The sequence below is a fragment of the Pteropus medius genome, unplaced genomic scaffold (assembly GCF_902729225.1).
Source record: "Pteropus medius unplaced genomic scaffold, Ma_sr-lr_union100, whole genome shotgun sequence".
Taxonomy (NCBI): Eukaryota; Metazoa; Chordata; class Mammalia; order Chiroptera; family Pteropodidae; genus Pteropus; species Pteropus medius.
In genome coordinates this window covers 10,279,616-10,297,044 of record NW_024352787.1, presented here as the reverse complement: position 1 = coordinate 10,297,044, position 17,429 = coordinate 10,279,616, and the positions used below count along the sequence as shown (strand labels likewise).

At 36.9% G+C, this 17,429-nt stretch overlaps 1 protein-coding gene across 1 annotated transcript in view; it reads left to right on the top strand.

Annotated features, from left to right (window-relative positions):
* The window catches only part of FBXL13 (F-box and leucine rich repeat protein 13), a 260,635-nt gene that overhangs the window by 30,129 nt on the left and 213,077 nt on the right, over nucleotides 1-17,429 (top strand). Inside the window, exon 7 of the mRNA XM_039848951.1 lies at nucleotides 7-174. Within this exon, the coding sequence (XP_039704885.1) occupies nucleotides 7-174 (168 nt within the window). The remainder of the gene's footprint in view (nucleotides 1-6; nucleotides 175-17,429) is intronic.

The window sequence follows — 17,429 nt, the reverse complement described above, 5'->3', positions numbered from 1 at the left end:
TCACAGCAGATATTGAAACATGAACTTCAATTGAAAAGATGGAGAAACAGGATAAAATTCAAAGAACATGCTGAAGAACAATCCATTTCTTCTGAACAAAGTCTGTCTGAAGGCTCCCTTGGTGAGATTTCTCAATGTGACCTTTCGCTATTACCAGAAAGAGCAATATTGCAGGTTCGTATGAATTTATAGGTCTTAACTAGTTATTTTCAAATTGTCTGTTTAAATAGTGGTTTTATGAACCTTATATCAATGATGAAAGCCATATTTTGAAAAAAAATTTTTTTTTACAACTAGCTGTTAGCTATCTCATTTTTTTGGAGATATTCCTTTTGGATGCCTATAAGATAAATATAACAATCAAAAATGGAGAAATTAAAGCTGTAGGAAATAAGAATGAAAGGAATGTTTTCCTTTTTTCCCTCCTTCAAACATATGTTGTCACTTAAGGTGCAGTAGATTTTAAATAGCCCAATGCTTACCTTTTAATCTCTAATTTATAATCCTTTAATCAAATGTTATGTCTCTACTCTGGAAAGTAAATGGGGCTTCTCTTATTGCAGCATTCAGCTAGTTATGCATATCATCTTCCTTAGATTGTGAATTCATAAAAATAAGAATCATGCATCTATATCTTATATCTTATTATTCTCTGAAAAATAAGCCATAATTCCAACTACTGGTTATATTCTATTCTATTTTGATAGATAAGTAATTTCTAAGTTGCTGACATGATACCCCATCACCTCTGAATATTATTGGTGTATTTCCTGTAATCAAGGGCATCCTCAGACCTAATTCAGGTTTCTTCATTGTTTGAGACTACCTGACAAGTGGTGGAAGAATTGTAAAATGTCACCTTATTCTGGTTGACGGCAGCTTTACATTATAAAATCCCATGTATTAAATCCACCCTTCTAAATGTACAGAACTGAGCTCAAATTATTTTTGGGTACAAGATCTATATCTACATCTAATCTTATACTTTATGTATAACATCAAGTTAGGATAAGGATATTTTTGCCTATTCTTTTCTCTTTATAAATTGCCTGCTCATATCTTATTCTTTATAAAATTTGAATTCCTATAATTTTCTTATTAGTTTGTAATAGCTCTTTATATATTGGTAATAAGAACCATCTACCTGAAATATATTTGAGATTTTTCTCCCTATACACTCATGTTTGCTTTCAATTTTGCCTATGGAGTCTTTGATGAGAGAAAATTTAAAGCTTCATATAATAAACTCTATTTTTCTAAGCCATATCACACTCCTTCCTCCAATTATGTAGCTGTTTTGTCTTTAAACTCTTACACTTTTGACTGCTAATGTTTCTTTGTTCATCAGTGGCTGCTCTAGGGTTTACAGTATTCATTTTCAACTTATGACAGATTAGGCCTTCAAATAATTTTCTATCATTTCACACATAATGTAAGAACCTAACAAGAGTATGCTTTCATTTTCCTTCTTCTGTGCTTTGTGCTATTATTGCCATTAATTTTATTTCTATGTATTTATAAAACCTTTAATATGATTTATTTTTGCTTTAAACAGTTAATTATATTTTATTCAGTATTTTTTACTTTTAATAATCTGAAACTTACATAAAAGTTGCAAGTACAGTACAAAGAACTTTTTTTCCTAAACAATTTGAGAGTAAGTTGCTGACATGATACCCCATTACTACTGTATTTCCTGTAAACAAGGTGTTCTCTTACAGTCATCAAAATCCTCAGATTCAATTCACATTTCTCTACTTGTCCTAGCAACATCCAAATAATGCCAAACGATCCAGTCCCGAATCACATACAATAATTGTCATGTCTTCTTAGTCTCCTTTACTCCACAACTGTTCCTCAGTCTTTCTTTAATTTTCGTAACCTTGACATGAAGATTGGGCCAGTTTTATTGCAGAATATCTCTTAATTTGAGCTTATTTCATGTTTCCTCAAGAATGTATCCAGGTTATGTATTTTTGTTAGAAATACCAGACATCTTGCTGTGCTCTTCTCACTGCATCATATCAGTGGCATGGGATTTGGATTTGCCCATCGTTGGTGACAGTCACTTTGATCACTTTATTAAGATGGTGTCTGCCAGCCTTCTCCACTATACAGTTTCCCCCTTTATAACTGCTATGCATTTTGTGGGTAGTTACTTTAAAATATTCTCATTCCTCATCTCAATTTGTTTATTTATTTATATCAGCATGGACTTGTGGCTTTCTAGTTTATTTAATGGTTATAATCCACAACTACCACTATTTATTTTGGTGTTCGAATTGTCCCAGATTTGGACAGTTGGAGTCCTTTCAAGTTTCCTTCCTTGTCCTTTTGACAGGCAACCATCATCCTTTCTTACTTTGTAGCACAGCACGATGTCCTGGGCTCATCTTGTACTTTCCCCACTCTGGATAGGTTATTTTCTCCAAGATTCCCTGAGTCCTTTTTAATGTACATGGAAACCAAGTTGAGCACTACCTGTGTTCATTGCCATTGGAGTGGCGCTTCTCCAATGCGGTCTCAGTAGATACACCTAGAGACTATAAGTAGCACACACATTTACACATTTATTTCCATATCTACATACCTCTACTAACTGAAAACCTAAATTGTACATGGATACTTCTAGCTCCTAATTAGCACCACAAGGCTTATTTCTAGTTTCTCCCTTTCCATATTTGCAATATCTTCCTCTAGCAGTTAGAATCCCTGCTCTTATTATTCTTAATATACTTATTTGCTCACCTTCCCTGTGTGTAACCAGTCATATACATTGCTGCTCCTATCCCATCCCTGTGTGGATACCTTCTTCATTTTGCTTAGGCTTAGACATCTCTTATCAGGCCACCTTCTTGTGCAGAGGTCCTTCTCATATTGTCTGGGCTCGGACATCCTATGCCAGTTGCCTTTCCCGCTATGTATTTGTCTTCTTAACTTTGTTTGGAATAAAACACCATGCACTGCGTGCCTTCCTACATAGATGCACTCTTTACCCTATTCAGGCTCTGACACCCATGCATAGGCTGCCCCTCTTTGGGGATGCCCTCCTTACACTGTGTAGGCTGGTCCCCCAGCCCTTATAGCTATGTCCCCCAGCCCCCATAGCTCTTTCCACATCCAACTTGGCCCCTGGTATCTTACACAGGGATTCCCTTCTTTGGTTTACCCTCCTTGTTCTGCTCAGTCTCTGACATCCCATTCTGGCTGCCCTTTATTAGGGACACCACCCTCGTCCCTCTCAGGCTCTGGCACTGTATGCTGGTTATCCTCCATGTGGATAGAGACCCTTCTCACCCTGCTTGCTCTCTAGGGAAGTTTTATTTGGTTCATTCAAAAGATTTTTACTTTTCTTCTTAATTTTTTTCTTTTAAATTGTTGAAACTTTTTATAATAGTTGTTTTAAAGAAATTGTCTACTAGTTCTGTTACCCCTAAAGTTTCTCTATGTGTTTACTTTTTCATTTTCTAATTACAGTTGACATACAATATTATATTAGTTTCAGGTGTTCAACATAAACATTCATGAAACTGATGAAGTGATCACCCCTACATGTCTAGAACCCATCTGACACCATACATATATATTACAACATAATTGTCTATATTGCCTATGCTGTACTTAACATCCCTGTGACTGTTTTAATAACTAGCTATTTGTACATTTTTTTTGGCAATATGAGACTTTTATTGCACCTTTAAAATATCTTATCTCAAATAAGTCTGAGGAATCACCCAACATCTTGGCATTTCTGCTGGACAACTTAGATCTTATTCATCAGCCTGCTGAACTGTTTTATTTTATGTTTTCCAGAAACATAGATACCATCTCAAAATTTTCTGATATTCTTGTTTTTATCTCTTGTGGCTTGTTGAATCAAAGCAGCTGAATTTGATACAAGTATAATGTTGTTTCCTTCAAAAATTAACTCATTTTTCTGGACTTGAGATACTGAACAAACGATACCTGACCTCATTCTAACCCTTTGCATGTATATTTCACTCAAGAAATTTTAGATTTCAACAAAGGAACCATTCTCTCAAATAACAGTGTTGATGGGGAATCGAGCATACACAGACCTCATCTTGTAACTGAAGCCCAACGTAACACCTTTGATTATATTCTGTACATATGCGGTCCCCAACCATTTTGGCACTAGAGATCAGTGCTCCTTTGAGAATCTAATGCCTGCTGATCTGAGGTAGAGCTGAGGCAGTGATGCTAGTGCTGGGGAGTGGCTGCAAATACAGATGAGGCTTCACTCACTCACCCGCCGCTCACCTCCTGCTGTGCAGCCTGGCTCCTAATAGGCTACAGACCAGTACTGTCCATGACCTGGGGGTTGGGGACCCCCGCTGTACATGAGTACAGAGAGTGAGAACAGTAGCCTGTTCATTTCTATTTCCTCAGCATTTGTCAACCTGGAGCCTCTCCTTTTTCTTTCTTTCCCAAGGAGACTGAATTCTACATTGATGTGATTAAAATTCCTCTGAAGGGTGCCTCTGGAGCCCTTCACAATAACTGTGCATCCCACATTTTCTCAAATGTTGACAGTTTGATTGCTGAGAATGGCCTTCATCCTCACAGTAGATGTAGCAAAAAGAGTGCAATTTGTACATCTTAATCTTTTCCCCTTTTTCACCCATTCCCTCAACCCTCCTCCCATGAGACAACCATCAAAATGTTCTCTGTATCTATAAGTCTGTTTATGTTTTGTTTATTTTGTTCTTTAGATTCCACATGTAAGTGATATCATTTGGCATTTGTCTTTATCTGACTTACTCCACTCAGCACAATACCCTCTGTGTCCATGCACGTAGCCCCAAATTGCAATGTTTCGTTCTTTATCCTTTAGTCTGTTGATGGACACTTAAATTGTTTCCATATCTTGCCTGTTATAAATAATGTTGCAATGAACATAGGGATGCATGTGTCTTTTTTTTTTAATTGGTTTTGTATAATACCTGTTATTGATGCTAATGAAAGAATATTTATGGAAAGAGAAGACAGGTGACATTTGAATTCAAATTATGTATCCTCTCCCAGTCATTTCAAGAACATTATTGAGCAGTGTGTCCATTTTACAGATACAGAAAATAAAATTCATTAAAACCTACCTTGATTTATATGAGCATCCTTTTTCCCCCATTTGCTCATCTCTGTACTTCCCTAGACCTGATCTGTAGCCTTTGTCAATATTTAACTCTTCAAGGGCAGGGACCATGTACTTGGCCTCAATAATAGTTTGTAAACTGAACCGCCTGTCTTGTGCTTGCTCTTTATTCTCCTCCAGAGTAGCCCTACTGTTAGTGATGCTGGTTTTTGTAGAGCTGAAACTACATGAATTGCTAACCTCTTCACTCTATCCGTCTTCCTATTTTCACGGATTAATAAACTGCTGCATCACTGCCTTTGAGAGCAAAGCAGGGATATTGCCAAGCATTTGGGAGTACAGACATACTTAACTTTTATTTTTTGATATTTTAATTCCCTCTTTTCCCTACTTTTTCTAGCTTTTAATAATTCCTATTATGTATTTTTTGACAAATAAGTATCTCAGTAATTAACACAATTAAATATCTTCTTATATTTTCCCCTGTCATTTTTAAAAAATGTTTTCAGTTATATCCTTTTTTGTCTTTGTTGAAATATAATAGACAACTAGTTGCTTGTATTTACATTGTACAATTCAATGAGTTTTTTTCAATTATAGTTGGCATACAATAATATACTGGTTTTAGTTGTATCGCATAGTGATCAGAGATCGATATAACTCATAAAGTGATCACCCTGCTAAATCTAGTACTCTTTACATATTTATTACATTATTAACCATTTTCCCTATGCTACACTCTACATATCCATGTCTATTCTGTAGCTATTCATTTGCACCTCTTAATCCCTTTGCCTTTTTTTTTGTCCCTCCCAACTTCCCTCCCATCTAGTATCCCTCTAAATATTCTATGAGTTTATTTCTGCCTTTGTTGCCATTGTTGATTTTGTTCGTTAGATTCCACATGTACATGAAATTGTGAGATATTTGTCTTTCTCTATCAGACCATTTCATTCAGTGCAATACCCTCTGGGTCTATCAAGGCAATATCATTTTCCATTTCCTTCTTTTTAGTCCGTGTAGTCTTTTAATCTGAAGTGAGTCTCTTATAGGCAGCATATGTAGGGGTCTTGTTTTTTATTCATTCAGCCACTCTATCTTTTGGTTGGAGGACTTAATTCTTTTCTATTAGAGGTACTTGTTGATAGGAATGTAGTTATTACCATTCTTTATCTCTGTTTTTGATACATATTTTTTCTTCTTAAAGAAGTCTATCCAACATTTTTTGTTATACTGGCTTGGCGATGATAAAATCCTTTAGCTTATTTTTGTCTGAGAAGCTCTTTATCTATCCTTCAACTCCAAGTGATAGCTTTGCTGGATAAAGTATTCTTGGTTGTAGATCCTGGGTTTTCATCATGTCGAATATTTTTTGCCAAACCCTTCTGTCCGGCATAGTTTCTTTTGAGAAATCAGCTGCCAGTCTTATGGGTGCTCCCTTGTAGGTAACTAACTGCTTTTCCCTTGCTGCTTTTAAGATTCTCTCTTTGTATTTAAACTTTGGCACTTTAATTATGATATGTCTTGGTGCGGGCCTCTTTGGGTTCCTGGTTTTGGGGACTCTCTGAGCTTTCTGAGGTTGTAAGTCTATTTCCTTCATCAGGTTAGGGAAGTATTCCATCATTATTTCCTCAAATAGCTGTTCAACGTCTTGTTTTCCTTTAGGTACCCCGATGACATGGATACTTTTACCTTTAATAGTGTCCCGTAGGCTCCTTAAATCATTATTATACTTTTGATTTCTTTTTTCTTGGCATTCTGATTGAGCGCCTTGGCTTTCCCTCTTCTACATAGGTCATTTGATCCTCTTCTTTATTCACTTTGTTTATTCTATTTAATATATTTCTCATCTCAGATAATGTGTTCTTCATTTCTGACTGGTTCCTTTTTATAATTTCCATTTCCATTTTTATGTTTTTTATCTCTTTCTTGAAATTCTCACTGAATTAATCTACACTTCCCATAAGTTCATTGAGCATCTTTATAACCAGTGTTTTGAACTCTATATCTGTTAGATTGCTTGATCCATTATTTACAGATCTCTGTTCTGTTCTCTCATTTGGTTTCTGCTTCTTTGTCTTCCCATTTTGGCTGCCTTTCTGTGTCTGTTTCTATGTACTAAGGAAAGCTCCTAAGTCTCCCGGTCTTATTAGTGTGGATTTGTAAAGTAGGCGTCCAGTGGTACAGTCCTGAGAGGGGTTCAGCTGCAGACCAAACTTCTTAGCCCAAGCCTCTACCCATCCGGGGCCACCTGTTAAGATTCAGCAAGAAATCCACAGATGCTGTGCTTATAGTTGCTTCAAAAGGCCACACCAGAAACCGAGGCCAGCTGCCACCAGTGTGAGAGTAGCTGCTCAGCCAGGGGCACCTGACTAAACGAGGACATGCCTGGATGTGGCTTGGGTGGGGCCATGAGTTGGAGGAGGTGGAGTTTCAGGAAATTCTCTGGGCAGAGCGACCTCTGTTAATCCAGTTTGATGAGGTATTGGCTGTGGCGGTGCTGAGTCTGTACACTGAGAGTGAAGAGGGCTTAACAGAGGAACAATGGATACCACAGGCACTCTGTATAGAGTGAGTCTTACCTTTGCCCCCACTTGGACAACTCAGTGTCCCCCTGTAACTCCCTGGTGCCTCCTGCGCAGCCGAACCGGGGCTGGTGCTCAGAGTGAGCAGGTCTGTCACCGCGAAAGTCTGCTCGCATACATGGCCCCTTTAAGAGGCGTCTGCAGCTGCTGGTTGCCACTGCTACAGCCTCTGTCCCACTCAGACACTCAGGACCAGGCAGCCTGGTGTCCTTGCCCCATCCTACCTTCTGCCGTTGCAAGGTGATTTCTTAGTTTTCTCCTCAGTTGTATGGCTTGTTCATTTAGATTCCAGGTTATTTTACCTTGCTGTTTGCTCCTTGTTTCTGTTACAACTTTGATTTGGTTGTCAAAGGGATGAACAGAGCCTCTATCATCTACACCATTTTTTTTTTCTGACCCAGACGCATGTGTCTTTTTGAATTAGTGTTCCGTGTTTCTTCGGATAAATACTCAGAAGTGGAATTGCTGGGTCATAAGTAGTTCTATTTTAATTTTTCTGAGGAACTTCCATACTGTTTTCCATAATGGCTGCACCAATTTACAATTCCACCAACAGCAGGAGAGTTCTATTTTCTCCACAATCTTACCAACACTTATTTGTTGATTTATTGATGATAGCCATTCTGACAGGTGTGAGGCGATATCTCATTGTGGTTTTAATTTACATATCCCTGACGATTAGTGGCATTGAGCATCTTTTCATATGTCTATTGGCCATCTGTATGTCCTCTTTGGAGAAATATATATTCAGGTCCTCTGCCCATTTTTTAATTGGATTATTTGGAGATTTTTGGGTGTCGAGTTGTATGAATTTTTTATAAAATTTGGATATTAACCCCTTATCACATGTATCATTGGCAAATATTTTTTTCCATTCAGTAGTCTGTCCTTTCATTTTGTTGATGACTTTCTTTGCTGTGCAAAAACTCTTCAGTTTGATATAATCCTTTTTACTTTTTTTCTTTTGTTTCCCTTCCCTGAGGGAACATATCCAAAAAAATGTCACAAGAGTGATGTCAAAGAGTTTACTGCCTATATTTTCTTCTAAGAGTTTTATGGTTTCAGGTATTACATTTAAGTCTTCAATCTATTTTGAGTTTATTCTTGTATATGGTATAAGAAAGTGCTCCAGTTTCATTCTTTTGCATGTGTCTATCCAGTTTTCCCAACACCATTTATTAAATAGACTGTCTTTACCCCACTGTATATTCTTGCCTCCTTTGTAATATATTAAATGAACGTATAGATGTGGATTTATTTCTGGGTGCTCTATTCTGTTTCATTGATCTATATGTCTGTTTTTATGCCAGTGTTTTGATTACTGTAGCCTTATATTATAGTTTGATATCGGGTAGTATGATACCTCTAACTTTGTTTTACTTATCAATTGCTGTGGTTATTCAGGGTCTTTTGTGATTTAATATGAATTTTAGGATTATTTGTTCTAGTTCTGCGATTGGTATTTTGATAGAGATTGCATTGAGTCTGTAGATTGCTTTAGCTAGTATAGATATTTTAATGATGTTAATTATCCCTATCCATGAGTACAGTATATCCTTTCATTTATTTGTATCTTCTTCATTTTTTTTTTTCATCAATATCTTATAGTTTTCCAAGTATGGGTCTTTTACCTCCTTGATTAAATTTATTCCTAGGTATTTTATTGTTTCTGATGTAGATGGGATTGTTTTCTTAATTTCTCTTTCTAATAGTTCATTATTGGTGTATAAAAATGCACCTGAATATTAATTTTGTATCCTGCTATTTTACTGAATTCATTTATCAGTTCTAACAGTTTTGTTTTTTTTTTTGGTGGAGTTATTAAGGTTCTGTATATTATCTGCAAATAATGTATCATGTCATCTGCAAATAATGCTTCTTTACTTCTTCCTTTCCAATTTCAATGCTTTTTATTTATTTTTCTTGTCTGATTGCTGTGGCTAGGACTTCCTATACTTTATATTTTTATCCTGGTTATGTGTTAGATTTTCCTGCTTCTTTACAAATAAAGTAATTTTTTTTTATTACATGTGAGGTATTTTGTAAGTTACATTGTTGAATGCGTGGATGGTGTTGTCTTTCTTTAAGGAGTGTTGACTTTTGTTTTACTAGGCAATTAATTTACTTGAAGATAAATTTAATCTCTTTTCAGCTTATATTTAAGCTTTGTTAAAGAAAGTCTAGAGTAACTTTTACTTTAAGGCTAGTTTATTCTTCCTATCATGTGACCTTTCTGGCTCTTCACTGAATGCCCCATGTTCAATGACATCTCCACTCTGATTTGTCTCAACTTATAAATTTCTCAGTCCTGTATGAATTCCAGTAGTTGTTCTCCTTATAGATCCTTGGTAGACGTTTTGTCCCTGATAGTCATTTTTTGTTCAGCCTCACGGAATGTCAGCCAACACACATAGCTTAGAATACAGTCAAAGATGATAGGATCCCTATGTAGAATCTCGTTTTTTTTTTTTTTAATGTAACTACCACTTTTCCAGTACTTTGCCCATAAATTCCAGCAACCTCAAAATCCTTGAACTCCATTATCTATCTCCTTGGTTTAGGGAGACTGCCAGACTTCCCCATAAGCAGCTAATAAATAATGCCTCCAGGCAAAAAGCCTGGACTAGCATAAGGGTCATCTTATTTATTTCCCTTCTTTCAGAGATCATAAAGTTGTAATGTCTGTTGTTCAACATCTGAAAGCAGTCATTTCATATATTTTTCCAGTTCTCTAGTTGTGTATGGTGGGAAGGATGGTCTGGTACCAGTTTACCTCATTATGGCTGAAAGTAGAAGACTGTTAATTGTTTTCTGAATCTACATGGTATCCAGCCTCACCGGTCCAAAACAGTGCCTGTCTATCTTTCTATGGGTCTCTTCCTTCCATTTTTTACAGAGACTTTTTAAACTCTTATTACGTAACTATACGTAAAGATAGGTTCTGTGAAGAAGTGATAAAGGTTAAACAAAGTTCCAAAAGTGAAGTCCAAGTTCAAGAGTTTGGTGTAAGAGACACCAGAGCTTGCTCTCTCTCTGCCATGAGAGGGCACAACAGTAAGGCAGCCATCTGAAAGCCAAGAAGAGAGCTCTCACCAGGAATCAAATTATCCAGAACCTTGATCTTGGATTTCCCAGCCTCCAGAACTCTGAGAAATAAATTTCTGTTGGTTAAGCAACCTACTCTATGGTGTTTTCTTATGGCAGGCAGAGTAGACTAATATGGCAGCTGGAGTAGACTAATATTCTCCACATCATTGCCTTTTACCTTCACTTTCCACCTTTCTTCACTGAGAAAATAAATATCATCAAGTAGGAATTTCTTCAAGTTATTGACTCTTTTTCTCAATCTTGTTTTCCTGATCTATCTCCTTTCTTTTCAAACGTACCATCCATACACATCTTTGCTTCCTTTTCTTTCTCAAGAGATTTTTGCCTATGTAATGTTCAATATTTATATCATGTGCTTTTCTTTAATTTTTTGCCACAGATAGCAATGCACTCTTATTTTCAGACCATTATAAATATCAGTTTTGAGTCAATGAGTAGTTGACAGAAAGCTGCATAATTAACTTCAAATACAAAACAGTTTTTTCAACATAATTTTTTTGCCTTCTCAGTAAGGGACTCAATGGTCCATCCATAATGAATCATTTTTAGATTTCTAGGGCTATGTCTTATTCATGTTCCCTGATTTATAAGCATATAAAAAGTATTTATCAATTGAATGAATAGATAATTTAACAAATTATGCTGCCTCAATTTAAGGTTAAGAAAAACCGTAGTTCTATAATGAAAACATCAATGTTTTCCCCAAGCCATTGCTTTTGTTTGTGAAAGTCAAATCTCTAAACAATTATTGATGAGTAGGCATAAAAGTTAAGCTTTAATAACTATAAAAATATTCTGGTGCTGGTTGAAACAGAAGAGAAAAGGGATAAAGTTTTGGAAGATCATTAGACTTCACATTTTTTCGAGAACACATCTTTTTTATGGGCCTCCACATAGATGATTTAAGGAAAGCATAAAAACATTTAAGTCCATAGTCTCAGAAGCTGACTGATTGGCTACACAGTCTTCACTGTGCTTCAAACTAGCTATTTAAAGCACAACATTCAAGTCTAGTAATTATTTAAGGTATCTGCCTTCACCTAACAATGTAAAGAACCATGATTGATGGTGGGCTTAAAGAAATAAGGTCCTCATTGTTTTCTATAATACAAAGTCCAGAGGAAGACAATTCAGGGCTAGTCCTCCACAATGCCAATAAATATGAAATCATTCTATCTTTTCACTCGACAGTTTTTAGCACCTTCTTGCTTATTGCCTCATGGTTGCAATATGGCTACTCCACTTTCAGCCTCATGTTCAGTTACCAGGCCAGAAGAAAGGGAAAAATTACAATGGTAGAAGGCAAAAATTTTGTTTATTTTTGCTCATTAGGAAAGCCAACACTTCCTCAAGACTCCACAGTCAAGACTTGCATCGTGTTTTAGACTAGAACTTTATCACTAGACCATGTCTAACTGCAAGATTGCTAGGTAGGAGGGGACTTTGAGTGAGAGGTGGGTGAGTTAATTAGCCAGTTGGCGTTGTTGCATGTGAATCAGAACTGCCATTCATCTGTAGTATTTAAAAGGGCATTCCTCCTGCCAGAAAAGATGTGTTAGTTACAGTAAAAAAGCAAAAAACAAAAAACAAAAAAACAATAAACCCCCCAAAACAAACAGAAAAACACCCCCAAAACAAAAAGCAGAAAACAAAAACACAACTGCACCAGGTAAAAAACAAAGGAAGTACTTAAAAAGTCAACACATAAAGGAAATTTGGTTTAGTGCTCTTCTGTCTCCCAATTCAGAGAGACCAAAAATGCCAACTAGTAAAGAACCACACACCCAAAGTCAACAAACCACCACATAATGTGATCTGGGGCCCAACAGAGACTTGTACATGGAAATTTCAATACTTAAGACGAGCTAAGAACTTGCATGTTTTTTTTATAAGAAGTCTTTCGATTTGATAATATCAAATTATATCCAGTTGCTCTGGAGAACTGGGTTCACATCCTGCTTTAGCCTCTTATTATATGACCTTGGGCAATTCCACCCCTCTTGGTCCTTAATCTTTTTTGTCTGTTTTGTCTGGTATAAGTATTGCTACCTCAGCTTTTTTGTTTTGTTCTTTTTTATTTTCATGAAATAACTATTCCCTCTCTTTGCTTTCAGTCTGTGTGTTTCTTTCAATCTGAAGAGAGCCTTTTGTAGGCAGCATAGGTAAAAGCCATTTGGCCGTCTTATGTCTTTTGATTGGAGCATTTAATCTATTTATATTTAAAGTAATTGTTGATGGATATGTAGTTCCTGCCATTTTATTATTCATATTTTAGATCTTTTTTCTTTTCTTCTTAAAGAAGCTTCTTTAGCATTTCTTGTAATACTGTTTGGTGGTGGTGGACTCCTTTAGCTTTTTTCTTGTCTGAGAACCTCTTTATTTGTCCTTCAATTTAAGCAATAGCTTTGCTGGGTAGAATAATCTTGGTTGTAGGTCCTTGTTTTTCATCACCTTGAATATCTCCTGCCAATCCCTTCTGGCCTTCAAAGCTTCCATTGAGAACTTTCTTTTTCAAATGACCAAATCTTAATATGACACTAAAGGGCAGCATTATTTTCGGAGATATTCTCAGTTTTTTTTATTCCACTCAAATAGATTGTCAAGAATGTCCATTAAAATGCACAGGAAATAAAGGAGTGAATTTATATAATAGTGTGAAAACTGGAAATTAATGATTCTAACATTCATGTCTTGAACAGTTGGGTTTGTTAAGCTTATTTATGCAATAGATTTGCAATGTTACTTTTAAAAATCATAGTTTAAAAATAACATTTAATTTGGTGACTTCTCTGGTCAAGTAATTCTCAGGGACTTGAGAAACAAAGGTGTAAAAATATAAAAATGTAATGTGAGTCGAATCCAACTTTATTTAAAGTTTTTAGAAGTATTGGTTTGTAAAATAAATTGAGGTTTACACATTTAGGTTGCCTAACGTTTTGAAGGCATAACAAAAAATAGCAATCTGGAATGCGATACAATTTAAACTTATTTGGAAAATATATTTAAATTGTAGGTTTGCTTTTTAGGTTAAGTTACATTAACTCATGAAAATAAGTCAAGATCTGTCTACAATCATTTTCCTTACTTTCATTTACTCATTAGGAAAGGCTGCTTAGTTAGCAGATGGTAGGGCTCATATACTATCAAACTCAGAGCTGGCGGGAGGGTTGGCAGAGACCATTTTCCATGAAAATTCAAGGTTTTTTTTCTTTCTTTTTCATTTTCTTTTTTTTTTTTCTTTTGTATTTATGTAGTTTGGCAAGCAGTGCAGAAAAAAAGCCTTATGTTGATAAATTTGGAAAACCTAAATTATTAAGTAGTGCAGTTGTCTTAAAATGTAAAATTGCTAGATTATTTTAATAATATAGAGCCTTAGTGCTATCTTTTATTTTAAACAACTATAGATTTTTATTTGTAAAAGATAGCGTGTGGACTTGCAAAGAGTAATAAAATCACCTTTTGATTTTATAGTGTCTATGACTCATCTTCTCACTTGGAAATAAAACCAAAAAACCCTGGATAGCTATTAAAACTCAAACCATGTTTCAGGAAAAGAACCAGATGGTTCAGGCCTGTTGGATTAAATTACTTGGAATTGCTAAACAAAAGAGTATTCTCAATGACTTTTTAAATCCATGTTTTGATAAACTCAGGGGTCAGTCTGACCTTAATTCAACTAAGCAGAGAGTGGGGCCAGGTTTCATAGGCTTGTACTGTGTGACTTCAAATAAGGGAAGGTTCCAAAATCACATTGTTCTATCAACGATTATGTGTGTGTTGGCTTGATTTGTGGTATGAGTGAAGAAACAGATGAAGCAAAACATCTAAAAATTACTTTAGGATCAGAAGATTGCTTTGCCCACAGATCTTGCTTTCATCATGTCAGCCCATATCAGTAATGCCATCTAGTTTACAGATGATTTTGATATAAAATTTTAAATTATACAAGATGCTATATTAATTTTAGCAGGAACCACCCTTGCAAAATGATACTTCTTTTTGTAAGATGAAAAATTGCACCACAGAAAGAGGCCACTACATGGAAATTGAGAGATTGTGCTCTGGCGTCTGTATGGCTGATGCTGTCACTAGCTGTGCAACCTTGGGCATATTGCTTATTTTTATTGTTTCCAAATTGTATCATTTATAATAGGGGAGATAATAATATCTCCTGCATTTGCTATTGCGAGGATTAAATGACTTAATATATATGAAAGTGCTTAGAACAATGCCTAGTATACAGTGATTTCTTAGTAGAAGTTACTGTTATTAACATGTTGAGTTTAGGTGACTGAATGATGGAGAAGCCACTGGATGGTAAGTCACAAAGATTGGACTCTAAACTTAGACCTGCTGGCTCTGTCAGCTTGCTGACCTTCCACAGGGCATCTAACTTCTCTCAGTCTCAGTTTAAAGACTGAAAATCCCTAGCAAAGAGAATGTACTTGTAGTTCTTTTAGTGAGAGGGTAGGCTAGATGGCCTCTAGGATCACATCTGGCTCTAAACATCTATAAATCTTGGATGGAAACAAGCATCCCAGCTGAGAAAAAATGTCAGGAGTAAATGTGGAAAATCCTAGAGAGCTTTGTCCATGTCTTTGTCCCTGTTTGTAACTCATTTCCACCCTACTTCTAGCTTGACTGACTCTCTCTCTTTCTCCGTGTTTTGGCTTAAATACCACCCATCAGAGAGACCTGTCTTGACTACTCAATCTAAAATTAATCCTGCTAAAAGAACTTGTTCTTTTTTTTTTCATAGCACTTCGCATTTTAAATAGCTATTAATTTTTGATAACATTCTTGTTTTTTATCTGTTCCTCCTTCCCCAAGTTATATGCTTTTTAGATTCAGGGATTACATCTGTTTTAATAGCTTTTTGATCTTCAGCACCTAAGAGATCAGCACAAGCAGGCATTCAATCGAGATTTTATTTTATTTATTTAACAGCTATATTGGATGCCAGCCATGTACAAGGCTCTCTTTTAGGTATTGGGGAAATAATAGTGGACTAGACAAATAGCCTTGCTCTCATGAAGCTTACATTTTAGTACGAAGAATCAGATAGTAAACAAATACACAAAAACATATCATACAGAATTAAATCTATGAAGAAAATAATTAGGGTAAGGGATGAACACTTTGCCAAAGGCACAGCAAAAGCAAAGGCAACAAAAGCAAAAATAAGCAAGTGGGACTTCATCAAACTAAAAATCTTCTGCAAAGCAAAGAAAACTATATAAACAATGAAAAGGCAATCTACTGAATGGGAGAAAATATTTGCAAATAATATTTCTGATAAAGGGTTAATATCCAAAATATATAGTAAAAAACTCATACAACTCAATAGTAAAAAAATCCAAACAATCCAATTTAAAAATGGGCAGGGGTAGGAGATCAAGTAGAAGGCCTAGGTAAAAGCAGGATTTGCCTCCTCTCAGGACCATATTAAAATTACAAGCAAATGATAAAATAATCAACATAGAGAATCACCTGAAGTCTAGCTGGTCTTAACACATACAGCTGATGAAATAAAGAAGCCACATTGAAACCAGTAGGAAGAGCAAAGATTAGAAATGGGGTGGGGCTGCATCTGCATGGCGGTGGAGCACTTGGAGGGAGAACGCAGCTGCAGAGGCCCCTCTGAAGGAGAGAGGGGTCCTAGCCCCTAATGGGGGCTCCCCAGCCCAGGGTCACAGCCTAGGGAAGAGGAGTTACCCAAAAATACAACTGTAAAAAGCAGATGGGATTCTGGCCATCTGGTTGAGACAAAAGGGGACTGAAACCCCAAGATGCCCCATTTGAAGGGCCCGCGCACAGACTCTCTTGCACACAGACATAACACCATGGGCATTGGTAGAGAGATGGGGGCTTGGGAGGTGCAAAAGTCATAAGGGGAAAGACTGTATTATGTGGTGCTGGAGTGAGGCTGAAGGAACAGCTGCCATTGTGCCTTAGTTGGGGCCCATTAGGGACACTCTGCAGATGGGTGCCAGCTAACCTGTGCTGAGCCCTCCCGAGACATGGCAATTCTGAAGCTGCATTGGCCTGATGAGATGGGCCCACCATACCAAAGCCATGGATTGCCAGGGACAGCTGGACAGCTGGACAGCCGCCCCTGCCCTCCCCTTTTCTGGGGCTGCGCATTCCGCTCAGGCATTAGACTTTGGCCAGCACTGCGCATGCATTTCCGGGAAAACAGTTGCGGGTGATCACTGCTGCCAACACAAACTTGGGTAGATCACAGGGGTCTGTGGGCCCGACCCAGACAGCAGCTGGTCTTCAGTGATCTGTGACTTTAGCAGGAGCCCATGGACTCAGAACTGGCAGCAAATCTGGTTCTGTATAGGCCTGATGGCCCTGTGACTCACGGAGACACTGCCCTACCCAACCCACAAATTATAGGTGGCAAGCCTGTTCCCAGGCAACCTAGTCTCACCCTGTACTTTCCTTGGGACACAAATTTGACAGCAAACTACAGTACTCATTTTGTGTGGCCCACACAAAGCTTGTGCATCCCAGAAGAAACTTTCAGTGGTGGGCCACAAATTCCTGCCCCCAAGCTCCAGTATTTCTTAAACAGATCTTGGGTGTTTGCAGGCCTGAGGTGGGCAGTGGCTGGCCTT